The sequence below is a fragment of the Mauremys reevesii genome, linkage group 9 (genome assembly GCF_016161935.1).
Source record: "Mauremys reevesii isolate NIE-2019 linkage group 9, ASM1616193v1, whole genome shotgun sequence".
Lineage (NCBI taxonomy): Eukaryota > Metazoa > Chordata > Testudines > Geoemydidae > Mauremys > Mauremys reevesii.
In genome coordinates, this window is record NC_052631.1 from 65413224 (window position 1) to 65428937 (window position 15714).

General features: G+C 46.8%; 1 protein-coding gene across 4 annotated transcripts; it reads left to right on the forward strand.

Moving 5' to 3' along the window:
- Positions 1 to 1820: 1820 nt before the first annotated feature.
- RAB9B (RAB9B, member RAS oncogene family) lies at positions 1821 to 12422 on the forward strand. 4 transcript variants are annotated; one of them, XM_039489708.1, is made up of 4 exons: positions 1828 to 1962; positions 3966 to 4071; positions 5160 to 5229; positions 8828 to 12422. In XM_039489708.1, the coding sequence occupies exon 4, from the start codon at positions 8864 to 8866 to the stop codon at positions 9467 to 9469; it is 606 nt and encodes a 201-aa protein (XP_039345642.1). In that variant the 5' UTR covers positions 1828 to 1962; positions 3966 to 4071; positions 5160 to 5229; positions 8828 to 8863; the 3' UTR covers positions 9470 to 12422. The 4 variants fall into 4 exon arrangements, with proteins under 4 accessions (XP_039345644.1, XP_039345642.1, XP_039345645.1 ...); XM_039489709.1 differs by having other exon boundaries at positions 1905 to 2001; XM_039489710.1 differs by lacking the exon at positions 3966 to 4071 and having other exon boundaries at positions 1821 to 1962.
- The last annotated feature ends 3292 nt before the right edge of the window (positions 12423 to 15714 follow it).

Sequence of the window (15714 nt, forward strand, 5' to 3'; positions counted from 1 at the left end):
GTACTGGATCAGACCAATGGTCCATCTAGCCCAGTATCCTGTCTTCTGACAGTGGCCAGTGCCAGATGCTTCAGAGGGAATGAACAGAACAATTTATCAAGTGAACCATTCTCTGTCATCCAGTCTCATCTTCCGGCAGTCAGAGGTTTAGGGACACCGAGAGCATGGGGTTGCATCCCTGATCATCTTGGGTAATAGCCACTGATGTACTTATCCTCAATGAACTTTATCTATTTTTTTTTAAATCTAGGTATAGTTTTGGCCTTCACAACATCCACTGGCAATGAGTTCCACAGGCTGACTGTATATTGTGTGAAGAAGTACATCCTTTTGTTTGTTTTAATCAGATTGCCTTTTAATTTCATTGTGTGACTGCTGGTTCTTGAGCTATGTGAATGAGTAAACAACACTTCCTTATTCACTTTCTCCACAGCAGTCATGATTTTATAGACCTCCATCATATTCTGCCCCCCCTTAGTCACCTCTTTTCTAAAATGAATAGTCCCAGTCTTTTTTTAATCTCTCCTCATATGGAAGCCATTCCATCCCTCTAATCATTTTTGTTGCCCTTCTCTGTACTTTTTCCAATTCTAATATATCTTTTAAGATGGGGTGGCCAGAACTGGATGCAGTATTCAATGTGTGGGCATGCCATGGATTTATATAGTGGCATTATGATATTTACTGTCTTACTATCTATCCCTGTCCTCATGGTTCCTATCATTTTGTTAGCTTTTTTGACTGATGCTGCACATTGAGCAGATATTTTCAGAGAACTATCCATGAGGACTCCAAGATCTCTTTCTTGAGTGGTAACAGCTAATTTAGATCCCATCATTTTGTATGTATAGTTGGGATTATGTTTTTCAATCTGCATTATTTTGCATTTATCAACATTGAATTTCATCTGCCATTTTGTTGCCCAGACACCCAGTTTTGTGAGATCCCTTTGTAGCACTTCGTAGTCAGCTTTAGACATAACTATGTTGAGCAATTTTGCAACATCTGCAAACTTTGCCACCTCACTGTTTATCCCTTTTTCCAGATCATTTATGAATATGTTGAACCTCATTGGTCCCAATACTGATCCTTGCGGGATCCTGCTATTTACCTCTTTATGCTGTGAAAACAGACCATTTATTCCTACGCTTTGTTTCCTGTCTTTTAACCAGTTACTGATCCATGAGGGGACCTTCTCTCTTATCCCATTACAGCTTACTTTGCTTAAGTGCCTTTGCTGAGGGACCTTGTCAAAGGCTTTCTGTAAGTCCGAGTACACTATTTCCACTGGATCCCCTTGGCCACATGGTTGTTGACCCCCCACCCCTCAAAGAATTCTGCTAGCTTGGTGAGGCATGATTTCCCTTTATAAAAGCAATGTTCTCTCTTCCCCAACATACCATGTTCACCTATGTGTCTAACAATTCTGTTACTATAGTTTCAACCAATTTGCCTGGTACTCAAGCTTACCAGCCTGTAATTGCCAGGATCACCTCTGGAGCCTTTTTAAAAAATCCACCATCCTGATTTTTTGGCAGTGGGCATTTGGGACAAAAGCTTACTTTTGCCAAAAATCTGGGGTGCAGAGGAGTGCGTGATGGGCTGAATGGCGATGCCAGCCCCGTGGCGGGGGGCAGGGCTCAAGCGAGCAGCGACCCCAACCCCAGCCTCTCGAAGGGGGCGGGCAGTCTTGGGCACAGCGAGGGGGGGGGCTTTGGACGAGGGGGAAGGAGAGGGAGGGAAAAGCAGCGCGTGGCAGGGGTGAGGGGCGGGGCCAAAGGGGACAGGTAGCTCCTAACCCCGACCCCCAGCACCCACGGCTGGTGGTGCGCGCGGCGCGTGCCCGGGAGGGAGCAAACCCGCCTGTAACCGGCCGGCGGGCGCATGCGCGGTAGCGGGCAGGGCGGGGAACACACCGGGCTGGCCGGCGCCTGCCCTTCCCCTTCCCCTTCCCCGGCTCAGGTAGGAGGCGGCGGGGACGGGTGCGGCGGCGGCTCTGCGGTAAGGGGCGCGCGGCCCGGGGATGGGTGCAGAGGGCACCGACCGCCCTCACCACCCCCCCGCCCGGCTCTGCCCCCGGGGTCCCCAGCGCCCCTCACCCGCCCCCCTCCCTTCCCCCGGAGCTCCCGCTGATTCCCCGCCCAGCGCCCGCCACCAGCGCCCGGCTCTGCCCCCGGGGTCCCCAGCGCCCCTCACTGACCTCCTGCTGATCCCCCGCCACCAGCGCCCGGCTCTGCCCCCGGGGTCCCTCAGAAACCCCCCGCCCTGCCTCTCAGCCCTCCCCCCGTCCTGGTGCCCACCCCTGGTGTGCCCCTCACTGACCAACCTTGCTGGGCCCCCCACCTATCCCCAGCCCCCCACCCACCTCCCAAGCGCCCCCCTTCACCCAGCACAGCACCCCAGACCCTCTGTCAGTGCCACTGGGACTCCTGCCATGGTTCTCCCACCCAGCCCAGCAACCCTGTGGGCCCTACAAACCCAGCCCCCTTCCCCTTCACGGGCCCAGCACCCACCTGGCCCAGCAGCCTGGGGGCTCCTTACTGACCTACCTCCCCAGCCCCCTAGGGCCAAACACTCCCCAAGCTCCTTGCCCTGCTTCCCACCAACCCAGCACCTCTGGAGCACCCACCAAGCCACCTCCTCAGAACCTTCTGTCCCCAGCCCAGCACCTTGGGCCCCCCACCTTCCCCAGCAAGGCCCAACTGATCTAGCGCCTCCCCTAGTAGCCCAGACCCACCTGGCCCAGCACCTCTTGCACCTCCCACACTCTGCTCCCCACTGCCCTCCTGGGGCCTTCCCTCTCTGGTCCACACCCTGCCTCCCATGACCCAGCTTCCCAGCACCATTGGGTCTCCTACCTGGTATAGCAGCCCCCAGCCTTTCTGCCCCTCTTCCCTGCCTCCCCCTCCCCCCGGGGCTCAGCACCCTCTCCTCCACCCAATATAGCATCTTCCGGACTGCTCCCAGCACCCCCACTCAGCATAGTACCCCTGGGTGTCCCTCACCTTGCCCCCTTGCTGCCCCACACCTGGGGCTCATTACCCTGGGCATCCTCCACCCTGTCTTTAGGCATCTCCCCACACTGCCCCCACCCCTGGAGCTCATTACCTTCTGGGCACCCCCCTCACTGCCCTACCTGGCACCCCCTGAGGATCCCTGTGCTTTACCCCTCCCACCCACCTTAGTCCTGGGACCTGTGGACATCAATCCCCCTGTCCCCAGGCAGGTCCTGGCACTGTCTTGTTGCCTGGGCAGCCGGAGAATGTCCCCCATCCGTAGGCCCATGAGGCCCAGCACTGCTGCAGTGCTATTGCCCTGTGTGTTGAGGTGGTCATGTGATGTTACAGGGAGCCAGGGAGAGGGGGAGAATTGAGTCTCCCATGTTGGAGCATAACCCAGGTGCTTGCAGTGAGGGATGCTGGGCTCTGAGCATTAATTCTCATCTCCCTCTTACAGTGATAGAAAGCTGGACACATTCATTACAAAGCCGGTTTTGCTTTCTTCTGAAGCTGCTAATGGATCTAGGGAGAGACTTATTAAATTAGATGTAGCCTAAACACGGACCACCTGCTGTACCATATCTATGCCTTAGTTATAGACAGGTGCTAGTGACCTGCATTAAGGAAACTTACTCTTTTCTTTCAGAGCAGCATCTATTGCACATTCAGTCACATATGATATTAAGAGTCCATTGATAGTTTATAAAGGGTTAAATTATTAATATTGGTTACAAGCACGTTACAGACATGAGTGGTATGTGTTATAGATGGTTATAAGCATATCAGTAGGTGTCATAGCTGTAAGTCATGTTTATAAGCAACCTGTTTACCTGTTGGACTCTATAGCGATCTATACCAATTGATCAACTATTTGTTAAAACACTGACCCATCAGTCACTAGTTAATCCTCTGTAAGTCATTTATAGATAGGATATTAATATAATGTCTGACTGCTCGTTCCACCAGAGGGGTTTGCAGCAACATGTGCAGAACTGGGTAAAGTGCTCTTGAAGTCAAGCGGCTTTTGACAAGGGATTTAGAGAGGAGGATCAGAGGGTTTCAGCTGTCAGTGGTAAGTGGGAAGCTTTCCTTGGTCATCTGGCACAGGGGAGCTGTGCTGTGTTTTTGGGGGTGGGGGGGAGTTTGTTCAGAATTGAAGCTTTTATTAAAAAAATCTGGGCTCTTTGGAGATACTTCTAGAAGGTTACCTTTGCAACCAGTGTAACCCATGCAGTGCTATTGTCCTGACTAGGCGTAGAGGTTGCTCAGTACTCTTACTTAGGTCTTTGCTGAGTAGCAGTGAAGCAAAATGAACAAGACATTGGTCAGTTTCACTTTGCCTGCAGCAGAGAAACTGGGGTAAATCTCAGTTTCATTCAGTTGGTATGTAGAAGAGCTCTGTACAGCAGAGTAACTTCTCTTGGGGCAGAAAGTCAAAACCAACCAAATAAACAAAAAACAATGTAAAACAGGCTGCTGGAGTGTAGAGTGAAGTGGAGTTCTTCCCCTTCCTAAATGATAAGTCAGGAGCTTCTGGGATTGGGAGGGAACAAGCTATTTCTCCCTCTAAGTACGCAGAAGGGGGTGGGAGTGCTGGTTTTAAATTAATCTGCCATTTACTTGCCAGAGGCTGATATGAACGATGAGGTCCCTAAGCAGAGTCCAGGGACTCTTGGTATGAATTCTAGGAGCTGAGGTTGGCAGGGAGCTCAACTTTTAGCAGAGCATTCCCCTGGTCCTCATAGTGAAGGGCCCTCAGTTTTCATATCTGCCTCATGCTAACAGGCTTAGTCCTTTGGCTAGTAGGTTTTGGGTACATTTCCAAGCCCTTGATCGTATTTTGGAGTGTGTGGATTGGTTGTCCAGCCAAATCCTTATTTATTGACTTCACAGCGTGTCAGCTCTATCTGTCCTGAGGGAAGCATCTTTGGGACAGGGTTACAAACACTGCAGAACTTGTTGCTCATTTGCCTTTGCCCTTCTGCCAGCTTTCCTTAACTTACCCTTTTCCAGTATGATGGTGACGAAACTAGTGTCCAGGTCAGAAATGAAGAAAATTCTGTTATTGTCCTTTGCTCCGATTCAGAATTACAAATGAATGGAGATGCAGCAGATGGAGTGTAGCTGTGGATAACTCATTAACTGTTCTTTGTTTTTTAGTGAATGTAACGACTGCGAAAGGTGACATCTTGACAGTCCTGGAGACTGAAGTCATTTATCGCTAGAACAGGTACATTAGACAGCAGCAGTATGGACCTCCCTCACTCCTCTGTTGTGTCTCAACACCAATTTGTAGAACGTCTCTAGGGGAGAGAGGGCAGTTTAGTCCTTGGCCTTTCTGCAGAAGATGCAAACATGTGAACCTGTTGTGCTGGTAGTTCTTGCACGTGGACACCTGTTCATTAGGAAGTAGGCTGAGCCTCACAAGGTCACTTCTCACAAGGCCACAGCATATCATATTGATGTGAAACTCTTTAATAGGCAGATTATCATGTGATTCGAATAGAATTGTTTCAGTGTATTAGGTGTTGCAAAAGCATAAAGAAAGTCCCTTTTCTGAAGAGCCTACTCTTAAAATTGATCACTTTTTTATGCTATATCAAGAGTTCAGCATAACTGTTTTAAAAACAGCTTTAAAAAGAGGAAGTACAGTAAAAACACTACTCTCGCTCAGTTGGAGAAGTACCAAGCTCTGCATGCGAGTCTCCTTGGCAGAAAAAAAGCATTGCAAACAGAAAACAGCACAAAAACGGGCTCCGTGATTGAGAAATGCCTTCAGAGCTGTATAGGGAACTCTCCAGAAAGAGAAAACACAATCTTACAGCTTAACGTGGGTCAGTTAGTTTCCCTGGAGTGCTTTAGATAAGCTAACAAACCACTCCTCTTATACTAACATCAGCTCTTTTTTACCTTAACCACCAATCAGTTTAGTGAGTCAGAGACATGAAATCCAGCCTACCTGAAACTGCTGAGCTAAAGGTTGAATCATGGAAAATAGAGTACTTCATGACAGAGGAGGAGGTGACAGAGGCTTACTTTATTCAGTTTTTTTTCCTGCCACTCCAACTTTTAGGGTTTATCCCACTTCATAGACTTTAAGGTCAGAAGGGACCATTATGATCATCTAGTCTGACCTCCTGCACAATGCAGGCCACAGAATCTCACCCATCCACTCCTGTAACAAACCCCTAACCTATGTCTGAGTTATTGAAGTCCTCAAATTGTGGTTTGACGACCTCAAGCTGCAGAGAATCCTCCAGCAAGTGACCCATGCCCCATGCTGCAGAGGAAGGCAAAAAACCTCCAGTGCCTCTGCCAATCTGCCCTGGAGGAAAATTCCTTCCCGACCCCAAATATGGCGATCAGTTAAACCCTGAGCATGTAGGCAAGACTCACCAGCCAGCACCCAGGAAAGAATTCTCAAACTCAGATCCCACCCCATCTAACATCCCATCACAGACCACTGGGCATACTTACCTGCTGATAATCAAAGATCAGTTGCCAAAATTAGGCTATCCCATCATACCGTCCTCTCCATAAACTTATCAAGCTTAGTCTTAAAGCCAGATACGTCTTTTGCCCCCACTACTCCCCTTGGAAGGCTGTTCCGGAATTTCATTCCTCTGATGGTTAGAAACCTTTGTCTAATTTCAAGTCTAAACTTCCTAATGTCCAGTTTATATCCATTTGTTCTTGTGTCTGCATCGGTACTAAGCTTAAATAATTCCTCTCCCTCCCTAATATTTATCCTTCTGATATATTTATAAAGAGCAATCATATCCCCCCATAACCTTCTTTTGGTTCGGCTAAACAAGCCAAGCTCTTTGAGTCTCCTTTCATAAGACCGGTTTTCCATTCCTTGGATCATCCTAGTAGCCCGTCTCTGAACCTGTTCCAGTTTGAATTCATCCTTCTTAAACATGGGAGACCAGAACTGTACACAGTATTCTAGATGAGGTCTCACCAGTGCCTTGTATAATGGTACTAACACCTCCTTATCTTTGCTGGAAATACCTCGCCTGATGCATCCTAAAACCTCATTAGCTTTTTTAACGGCCATATCACATTGGCGGCTCATAGTCATTCTGTGATCAACCAATACTCCGAGGTCCTTCTCCTCCTCTGTTACTTCCAACTGATGTGTCCCCAATTTATAACTACAATTCTTGTTATTACTCCCTAAATGCATGACCTTGCACTTTTCACTATTAAATTTCATCCTATTACTATTACTCCAGTTTACAAGGTCATCCAGATCTTCCTGTATGATATCCCGGTCCTTCTCTGTGTTAGCAATACCTCCCAGCTTTGTGTCATCCGCAAACTTTATTAGCACATTCCCACTTTTTGTGCCAAGGTCAGTAATAAAAAGATTAAATAAGATTGGTCTCAAAACCGATCCCTGAGGAATTCCACTAGTAACCTCCCTCCGGCCTGACAGTTCAGCTTTCAGTACGACACGTTGTAGTCTCCCCTTTAACCAGTTCCTTATCCACCTTTCAATTTTCATATTGATCCCCATCTTTTCCAATTTAACTAATAATTCCCCATGTGGAACCATATCAAATGCTTTACTGAAATCGAGGTAAATTAGATCCACTGCATTTCCTTTGTCTAAAAAATCTGTTACCTTCTCAAAGAAGGAGATCAGGTTGGTTTGGCACGATCTACCTTTTGTAAAACTATGTTGTATTTTGTCCCAATTACCATTGACCTCAATGTCCTTAACTACTTTCTCCTTCAAAAATTTTTCCAAGACCTTACATACTACAGATGTCAAACTAACAGGCCTATAGTTACTCGGATCACTTTTTTTCCCTTTCTTAAAAATAGGAACTATGTTAGCAGTTCTCCAGTTGTACGGTACAACCCCTTCAATTTTTCTGAAATTCCCTAAATTAAGAGGACTCAGAGCAAAGTCACAATACATTGTGAAATCTTATAAAAATGCCAAGTATCTCTTAAAATTTTTGAGGAAACAGTGTCTGAATCGCAGTTCCATAGTGTCAGGGAGAAAGGTAAATGAAAAATTCTCATCCATTTGTGGTGTGGGCACTGTGTGAATCAATTTGTGAGTAAATCCCCTTTATCACTTGCCTTTGATTTTGACATGCCTTAGCTCCATTGACTGCAAACGTTGGAGGTGGTTGGATCTTCTTCATGGTGCTGTACTGCACTCCTGTAAAATCAGTAGTCTGTCCTTTCCTCTTGGGGTGTATTTCTCAAACTACCCAAATGCAAGGCAAAATGTGTGACAAAGACCTACAGTGAGGGCACAGAACTTAAAATGCTGTGTGATTCCTTCTTTTAGTGTAAATAACTTTCTGTACCCTCCATTGCATGGTTCTTTATTTCTGAAATGAAATGGGACCATTCCTCAGGGTGGGACAGTTGAGGTATGTCTTAGGGCTTGTCTACACTTGAAGTGCCTCAAGCATGGCTGTAGTGCTTTCTTGTAGATGCTAACTACATTAACAGGAGGGGTTCTCCCACTGATGTAGGTAATCCACCTCCCTGAGAGGTGGTAGCTAGGTCAATGGAAGAATGTTTACACTTGGGGTTAAGTTGGCTTAACCACTCTGGATTTTTCACACCCCTGAGCGATGCAGCTAAGCTGACTTAAATTTCTAGTGTAGATCAGGCCTTAGGGACAGAAATTATTTTCTTCTTCAGCTCCAGTGATTCTGGTTATAGGGACAAGTAGCTGTTCAATCAATCATACACTTCTGTAACTCAGCTTATTACCTAAAATTTTTGTTCCTGTGCAGAGAAATTAATTGATGGATCAACTAGACTTTATTCAAGGAGCTGTTTGTTCTGTTTTTTAGGTTGTCTTACTCCTGCACCCCTCTTGTGTTGCTGCAATGACTGGAAAGTCCCTGCTTTTAAAGGTCATTCTCCTGGGGGATGGTGGAGTTGGGAAAAGTTCCCTCATGAACCGTTACGTCACCAACAAGTTTGACTCGCAGGCTTTCCACACCATAGGGGTGGAGTTCTTAAACCGCGATTTGGAAGTGGATGGACGTTTTGTGACCCTCCAGATTTGGGACACAGCAGGGCAGGAGCGTTTCAAGAGCCTGCGAACCCCCTTTTACAGAGGAGCAGACTGCTGCCTGCTGACCTTTAGTGTAGATGACCGCCAGAGCTTTGAGAACCTGGGCAACTGGCAGAAGGAGTTTGTCTATTATGCAGATGTGAAGGACCCTGGCCACTTCCCATTTGTGGTCCTCGGCAACAAGATAGACAAACTTGAGAGGCAGGTGACCACAGAAGAGGCCCAAGCATGGTGTTTAGAAAATGGGAATTACCCTTACCTGGAAACCAGTGCCAAGGATGACACCAATGTGGCAGTGGCCTTTGAGGAAGCTGTGCGGCAGGTGCTGGCTGTGGAGGAGCAGCTGGAGCATTGCATGTTGGGGAACACTATTGACCTGCACAGCAGTTCCAAATCAGGATCTTCATGTTGTTAGGAGTCACCTGGGGATTGTACCCAGGACTGAGTGTTTAAACAGAACACGTGCAAATGGCTCTTGGGCATGCTGAGGTATGCAGACAGAAAGGACAATGGGTGGGGTAACTGGCTGTAGGAGTCGCAGCCTTTCTAGCTGAATAACAGTTGGAGTCTATGGGTGTGAAGAAAAGGATTTAGGGGAGAGATCTAGTTAGGTGCATTTGGAAGTAGTTCTCCCCTCCCCTTCCTTCTTGCTAACAGATCTAAGGATAGGGTTAATCTGAGAGGGTTGCAAATTATGGTCTGTGCCAAGATTTAGCCACAAAATGAGACTTGCGGAGTGCTAGACATTCCCCACATTATTTTATTAATGAACTGAAAAGTACTAAGCCCACTAACCTCTGCTGCACCTCATGACTGTACACTGCCAAAGTAAGGTTTGATCAGTTTGCTGCAAATAATAAAACCAAATGGGAAGATTTCAGCCTTGAATTGGCATGAGGGTGCCAAGTACAGGAATGACTGACATAGTTCTGTTGCTTAGGTTAATCCCCTGGCATCCTGCCCTGCCCTAGTCTTTCTGACCCTCTCAAAAGAAACTTGCTGTGTGGTAGAATGATGCTATGAGTGCATCACACTGGAAAGTAACAATATTCCAATAATTGGAAGAACAGGGTATGAGGGAGTGGAGTATGTTTGAATGTTGCAGCCTTAATTCTAGACAGCTGCCTACCATGGTCAGTTTTCTTCCCATATCTAACTTTGCTCCGTATGGATGTTACTTTCCTAGTGTGACTAGCCTCCTCCTAGTTTGTGTGCGCCCTTGGTTTTTTTTTTCTGAGGCTCAACACTAGATGGAGCTGCTCACCTTTTGGGTGAAACCGGGCAAATCCTACCTCGCTCACAGTCTCAATGTCTTGCCTGTGAGGAAGGCTTTAGAATGAATGTGGAGGACAGTGGACTCTGTGTGACTCTTTCGTGGGTCTCTGTGCCATGTAATTACCAACAGATCATGGCCTCAGCTACAGGCTCCTACACTGTCGATGGACTGAATGACAACTCCTAGAAGTGCAGATGACTGGGCCTGTAAAACCACCCTTTCGTAAGTGCGCTGGTGTAGCGGCCCTGGTTCTGGCTGTGCTTTGTTAGCCCAAGGGTCACGGTTTTAAGCCACTTCAAGTCATCTCATTTAATCTGGATGCTGCAGCTCTGAATCAATTAAATCTGCTCTCTGCAGGACCTAAGAGCAGCCAGGATACTGGGAGTTAATTGCTGGTGAGGAGGACAGACCTAACAGGTGTCTCATTGCACTGTCCTGTTTTCTCCAAAAGGGTGAGGAGTTCAGTGAACTCCACATTTACTGCAGTCTTAGTGATCTGGTTGATAGATTTGAGTGGTAGGGAAGCCATTTCAGCTAATTGAATCTTCCTTACCCGGATGACTGGCTCCAGTCAGTGGGGAGGAGCTCTGGGCAGCCTCAAAATGGCTGAAAATCAACATTTTGTAGAGAAAACATATTACAAATAAACCCGGGGCTTTGCTAACCCAGGGCCTGTATGTGGCTACCAGTCTCAAGCTATCCATCTGTAGCATTGGGATCAGTGCTTGCTTGCTACTATGTATTCTGCAGATTTATGCTCTGTTTATCCAAGATTATGTTCTGATGACTGTCTGTAACTGTAGAGAGGCCTGTCTCCGGAGAGCTCCCCTGCAGTCATCTCAATGGTGAGGAGCGCAGCCATCATGGGCACAGTTGATCCCAGGTTCCCCTGTGTGAGCCTTGATAAGTCTCACAGCTCAAATACAGCAGCTTTGTTAACTTTGTCTGCTGGACAATGGAAGTTAGTCTCAGTTGCCTCTAAGGTCCTGCTCTGCAGGGGGAGTGTGTACTTTGCATTAACACAAGATAAGTCCCCTCTCTCTGCAGGGCAATAAAGTGGAAGTGATGATAGCTGCAAAGGTACTATAAGGGTGGGGCCTAATTTTAGTGATGTTGGGCACCTGCAACTCCCATCGACCTAAATGGGGCAGTGCTTGATGCTTTTGGAAAATCAGACCCATGGTGTTGACCGGGGTGCCCTGCTTCTCCCTAGTTACACTTTGCTTATACTATTTTTATTTAGCAATCTTGGATTTCCACAGGCGCCCCCAGAGGTACTAAGGGCCTTGCTTTCATTGTAATGGTACTGGATAATTGCAGTGGAAATTCTATGACCCAAACTCTGTTTCCTATAGTCCTGGTTAAAGACTTAGTGTAGACAAATTTGGGAACCATGTTTAAAAGTTATTCCAGTTGAGCCAGTTTCTAAGATGATCCAGTGTGGATGGGCTAAAAGGTGTTAGAATGTTTATAAATCATAGTGATGGAGCCTAAATGTATTTAGTCCAGTTAGGCCAGATGTTAAGTGAAGCCCCTTTCTTTTTGACCATGCTACTTTTCCAGCCTAGTTATCGCATGATCTGTCTGAGCATCGACCCTTTCCACAAAAGAGTACAATTACTGTGAACAAGCTGTGATGTGTGAGGGAGAATGCACAGCAGTGTATCTTCCTGTACTTTGGGTGCTTGTTGACGCTTATGGCTGAAGCTTGAAAACCTTCACCGTATGTGAACTGTGCATATAGGTTTACTAGCTGTCTGTATAATCCTGGAGTGTGTTAGTGTCTTTCGTTTATTTTTAACAAACTATATGGTTTAATTTTTTAAAAAGCTGTATGTATGTAAACTCCATTTTTAAAAACAAGTACAGTATTTTCTGTGTATTCATTTAATTTATTTTCAACCAATGCGCACACACTTCCTGGGAGAGCCAGGATCGTGAATTCTTCATTAAAGGTCGATTGCCAACTGCTTGTCTTGGCTGGCCCCTCCTTGACACTGTCTGCTGCGATTGCTGCTGCTAAGAAACTGGGGTTGTAAAACTGATAGTTTACCTTGATTTTAACCAATAAAACATGGATGTATAAAGTGAATTCAGAGCACAGCTGCTTTTTGGTCACTAGGCCACTATCCTCGGTTGGTGTAAATCTCAAAGTCAGTGGAGCTACTAATTGACATCACCTGAAAGTCTGGTCTGAGATGTGGCAGGGAAATGTAACCAAGGCATCCAAGTGCCATGTGTGCAATGGGGTTGGTTATTTCTGAATATTTATAATAAGAATCATCGTCTAAGAAAAGCAGCTGGGGAAGTGCAGGGACTTTGATCATGCCCTGCAAACTTGGTGGGATCAAGGCTTGATTGGACATCTTGCACCATCCTCTTGTGTACCTATATAGCACCAGGGCACAATCTGACCCTAACATGATCAATGAGCATTGACACTACCAGTCTGTTTAAAACATTCATCAGTTGGCAGTTTCAAGCACCAGGGATTTAGCCACAAAGCCAGAAGCCTTGTAAAGCCAGACCACAGTTTGGTAGATTGAGTAAATAAACACTTTAATGGCTGAGAGCTCCCAGAAACTCTGCCAGGCTTTCTAGTTGACCAAGTTTGCCTACACATGTATTTTCTGTTGGTTTCTTCTCGTGTTCTGTTACAGAGTCTGATTGCTTATCACCTCGCAAATGTTTTCAGAGGAAATGATGCTGATGCCACAGCCAGAAGAATGGGACTTCATTTTAGGGGCAGACGAAGCATTACAAGTATCCAAAGAGCCTGTTTTCATGCAGGCATCAGAGGATGTGGTAAGAGAAATTCCCAGTAATTGTCAAACTGGAGCAGTGCTGTTTCTAAGAAGTCTTTACTATCAATTTCCAACATTTGCCTGAAATAGCCACTCTAACTGCATGAATCCAGCATTCTCTCACTTTGACTTTTATTTTAGCTCCCATTGCAACTGTAAGGGCCAACATTATTTATGTATTCTCCTCTAGGCGCACAGTTATAGATAGCTCACTGCTGCCCTGTGCTGAGTAGGATTCAGCAATGGCATGGGTTAGTGGTTGGAGGAGGGGCTGCTTCCAGCACCAGTGATGGCCTTTTTGGCCTCAGGTAAGTTGCTTGGTCTTCCTGTGCCTATGTTCCCCAAGCTGTAAAATTAGGGAAATGATACTTCAGCCATCTTTGGAAATGGCTGTGAAGTTCTTTGGCTGAAGGCCGTGTGTATAAAGCATTAGTCTCTGTCAAGGTTCATACAAAGGGAGGGTGGACAGCAGCTGGATGTGAGCTAATCAGCTCCATCTGATGGGAGCATTCCCTGTATGACCCCTTGTCTGAAAACGAGGAAAGCATGAGCTTCTGGTAAACATTTGGGTTTCTTCAGCACTGGCCATTGAACTGTGTTCTAATTAAGTTGCAGCTAAACTCATTTCAGACATGGTTTGGCTGGTCCGGAACTCGGTTAAATAGACTTTAAAGAAGGGTTAAAGCCAATGTTCCCTCTAATTTTTTTCCATCCATGTGCAGAATAAATTTTGTTGTGTGTACTGAGGTGTGTGCAGATGTGCGCCACCAGTAGAAACACAAAACCTAGATATTATACATATTTTCTAAAAAGTTACCATAGGGATAGTTACTCCAGCCAGGACAGGTTAGGATTTTAGAACTCACTACTCGAAGAATTAAATTTAAGTGTAAGAGAAATAAAAATTATGAAAGGTGTAGACCAGTAAAATAACACACTTTGAAAGAATAAAATTAGAGAATATATGTGCATTGCAGGAAGTACCCAGAAGTGACAACAACAATAATGAGTGTGCATGTGTGAGTGAGAGAGAGAGAAATGGGGAGTGTGTGTGTGTGTGTGTGAGAGAGAGAGAGCAAGACAGTGTGTGTGCTGGCTCCTGGGGAAGTTCCTGAGAGACGCCATGCGCTGTGTGTGCGGAAAGCTTTCCTGCTATGTCCTGAGCCCTGTCTCGACCTGCCCTGCTCTGTGGAGATGGGGTACATGGGCAAGGGAAAACGGGGGGTGGGGGAAAGTGAGTGTGTGAGAGCGAGACACAGATTGTGTGAGCTGGCTGCTGGGGAAGTCGCCGAGGCTGTGCGTTGTCTCTTTAAAGCACTCACTCACTCAGAAGGCTCTCCTGCTCTGTGTCCTGAATCCTGCTGCCCCTCTCCCCTTGCTCTGTGGAGATGGGATACAGGGGTGGGGGAAGGGGAAAACCCCGACATCAGCGCACACACCCCCTGCCAGGGGCAGCTCTAGGTATTTTGCCGCCCCAAGCATCGCAGGCAGGCTGCCTTCGGCGGCTTGCCTGCGGGAGGTCCCCGGTCCCGCGGATTCAGCAGCATGCCTGCGGGAGGTCCGCCGAAGCCACGGGACCAGCGGACCCTCCGCAGGCATGCTGCTGAAGGCAACCTGCCTGCTGCCCTCACGGTGACCAGCAGAGTGTCCACCGTGGCTTGCCGCCCCAGGCACGCGCTTGGCGTGCTGGTTCCTGGAGCCGCTCCTGCCCCCTGCACCGCTGGCAGGAGCAATGTGGCTACAAAGCAGGGGGAGGGGCACCTGAGCACATGCTGCTGGATGTGTGGTGGCTCTGCTAATCAAGTGGGCGTGATCTGGGGGGAAACATGGACATTCGTAGCAGGGACAGATGAGAGACTATAGTGGGGAAAGCTAATGACCATCTTAGGTGGCTGTATACTAATGCAAGAAGTATGGGGAATAAACAGGAAGAACTAGAAATTCTAGTGAATAATCACAACTACAACATAATGAGTATAGTGGTATAGGAAAGACACAGGAAAAAAGGAAGATGATGCCTTGTATATCAAAGATGTCTATGCTTGCACTGAGGTTGAGATAAACGTGGGAGGCAGACCTGTTGAAAGGCTCTGGGTGAGGATAAAGGGGGTAAAATACAAGGGGGATGTCATGGTAGGGGTCTACTACAGACCACCAAACCAGGAAGAAGAGGTGGATGAGGCTTTTTTTTAAACAACTAAAAATCATACAAAACACAGGACTTGGTAGTGATATGGGTCTTCAACTACCCAGGCATCTGTTGGGGGTGGGATGGGAGTGGAAATACAGCAGGGCACAGATTATCCAACAAGTTCTTGGAATGTATTGGAGTTGGAGACAACTTTTTATTACAAAAGATGGAGAAAGCAACAAGGGGTGAGGCTATTCTGGATTTGATTCTGATAAATAGGGACTAGTTGAGAATTTGAAGGTGGAAGGCATCTTGGATGAAAGTGATTGTGAAATGGTTGAGTTCATGATTCTAAGGAATTGTAGGAGAGAAAACATCAGAATAAAGACAATGGACTTTAAGAAGGGAGATTTTAGCAAACTCAGAATTGGTAGGTAAGATTTTGTGGG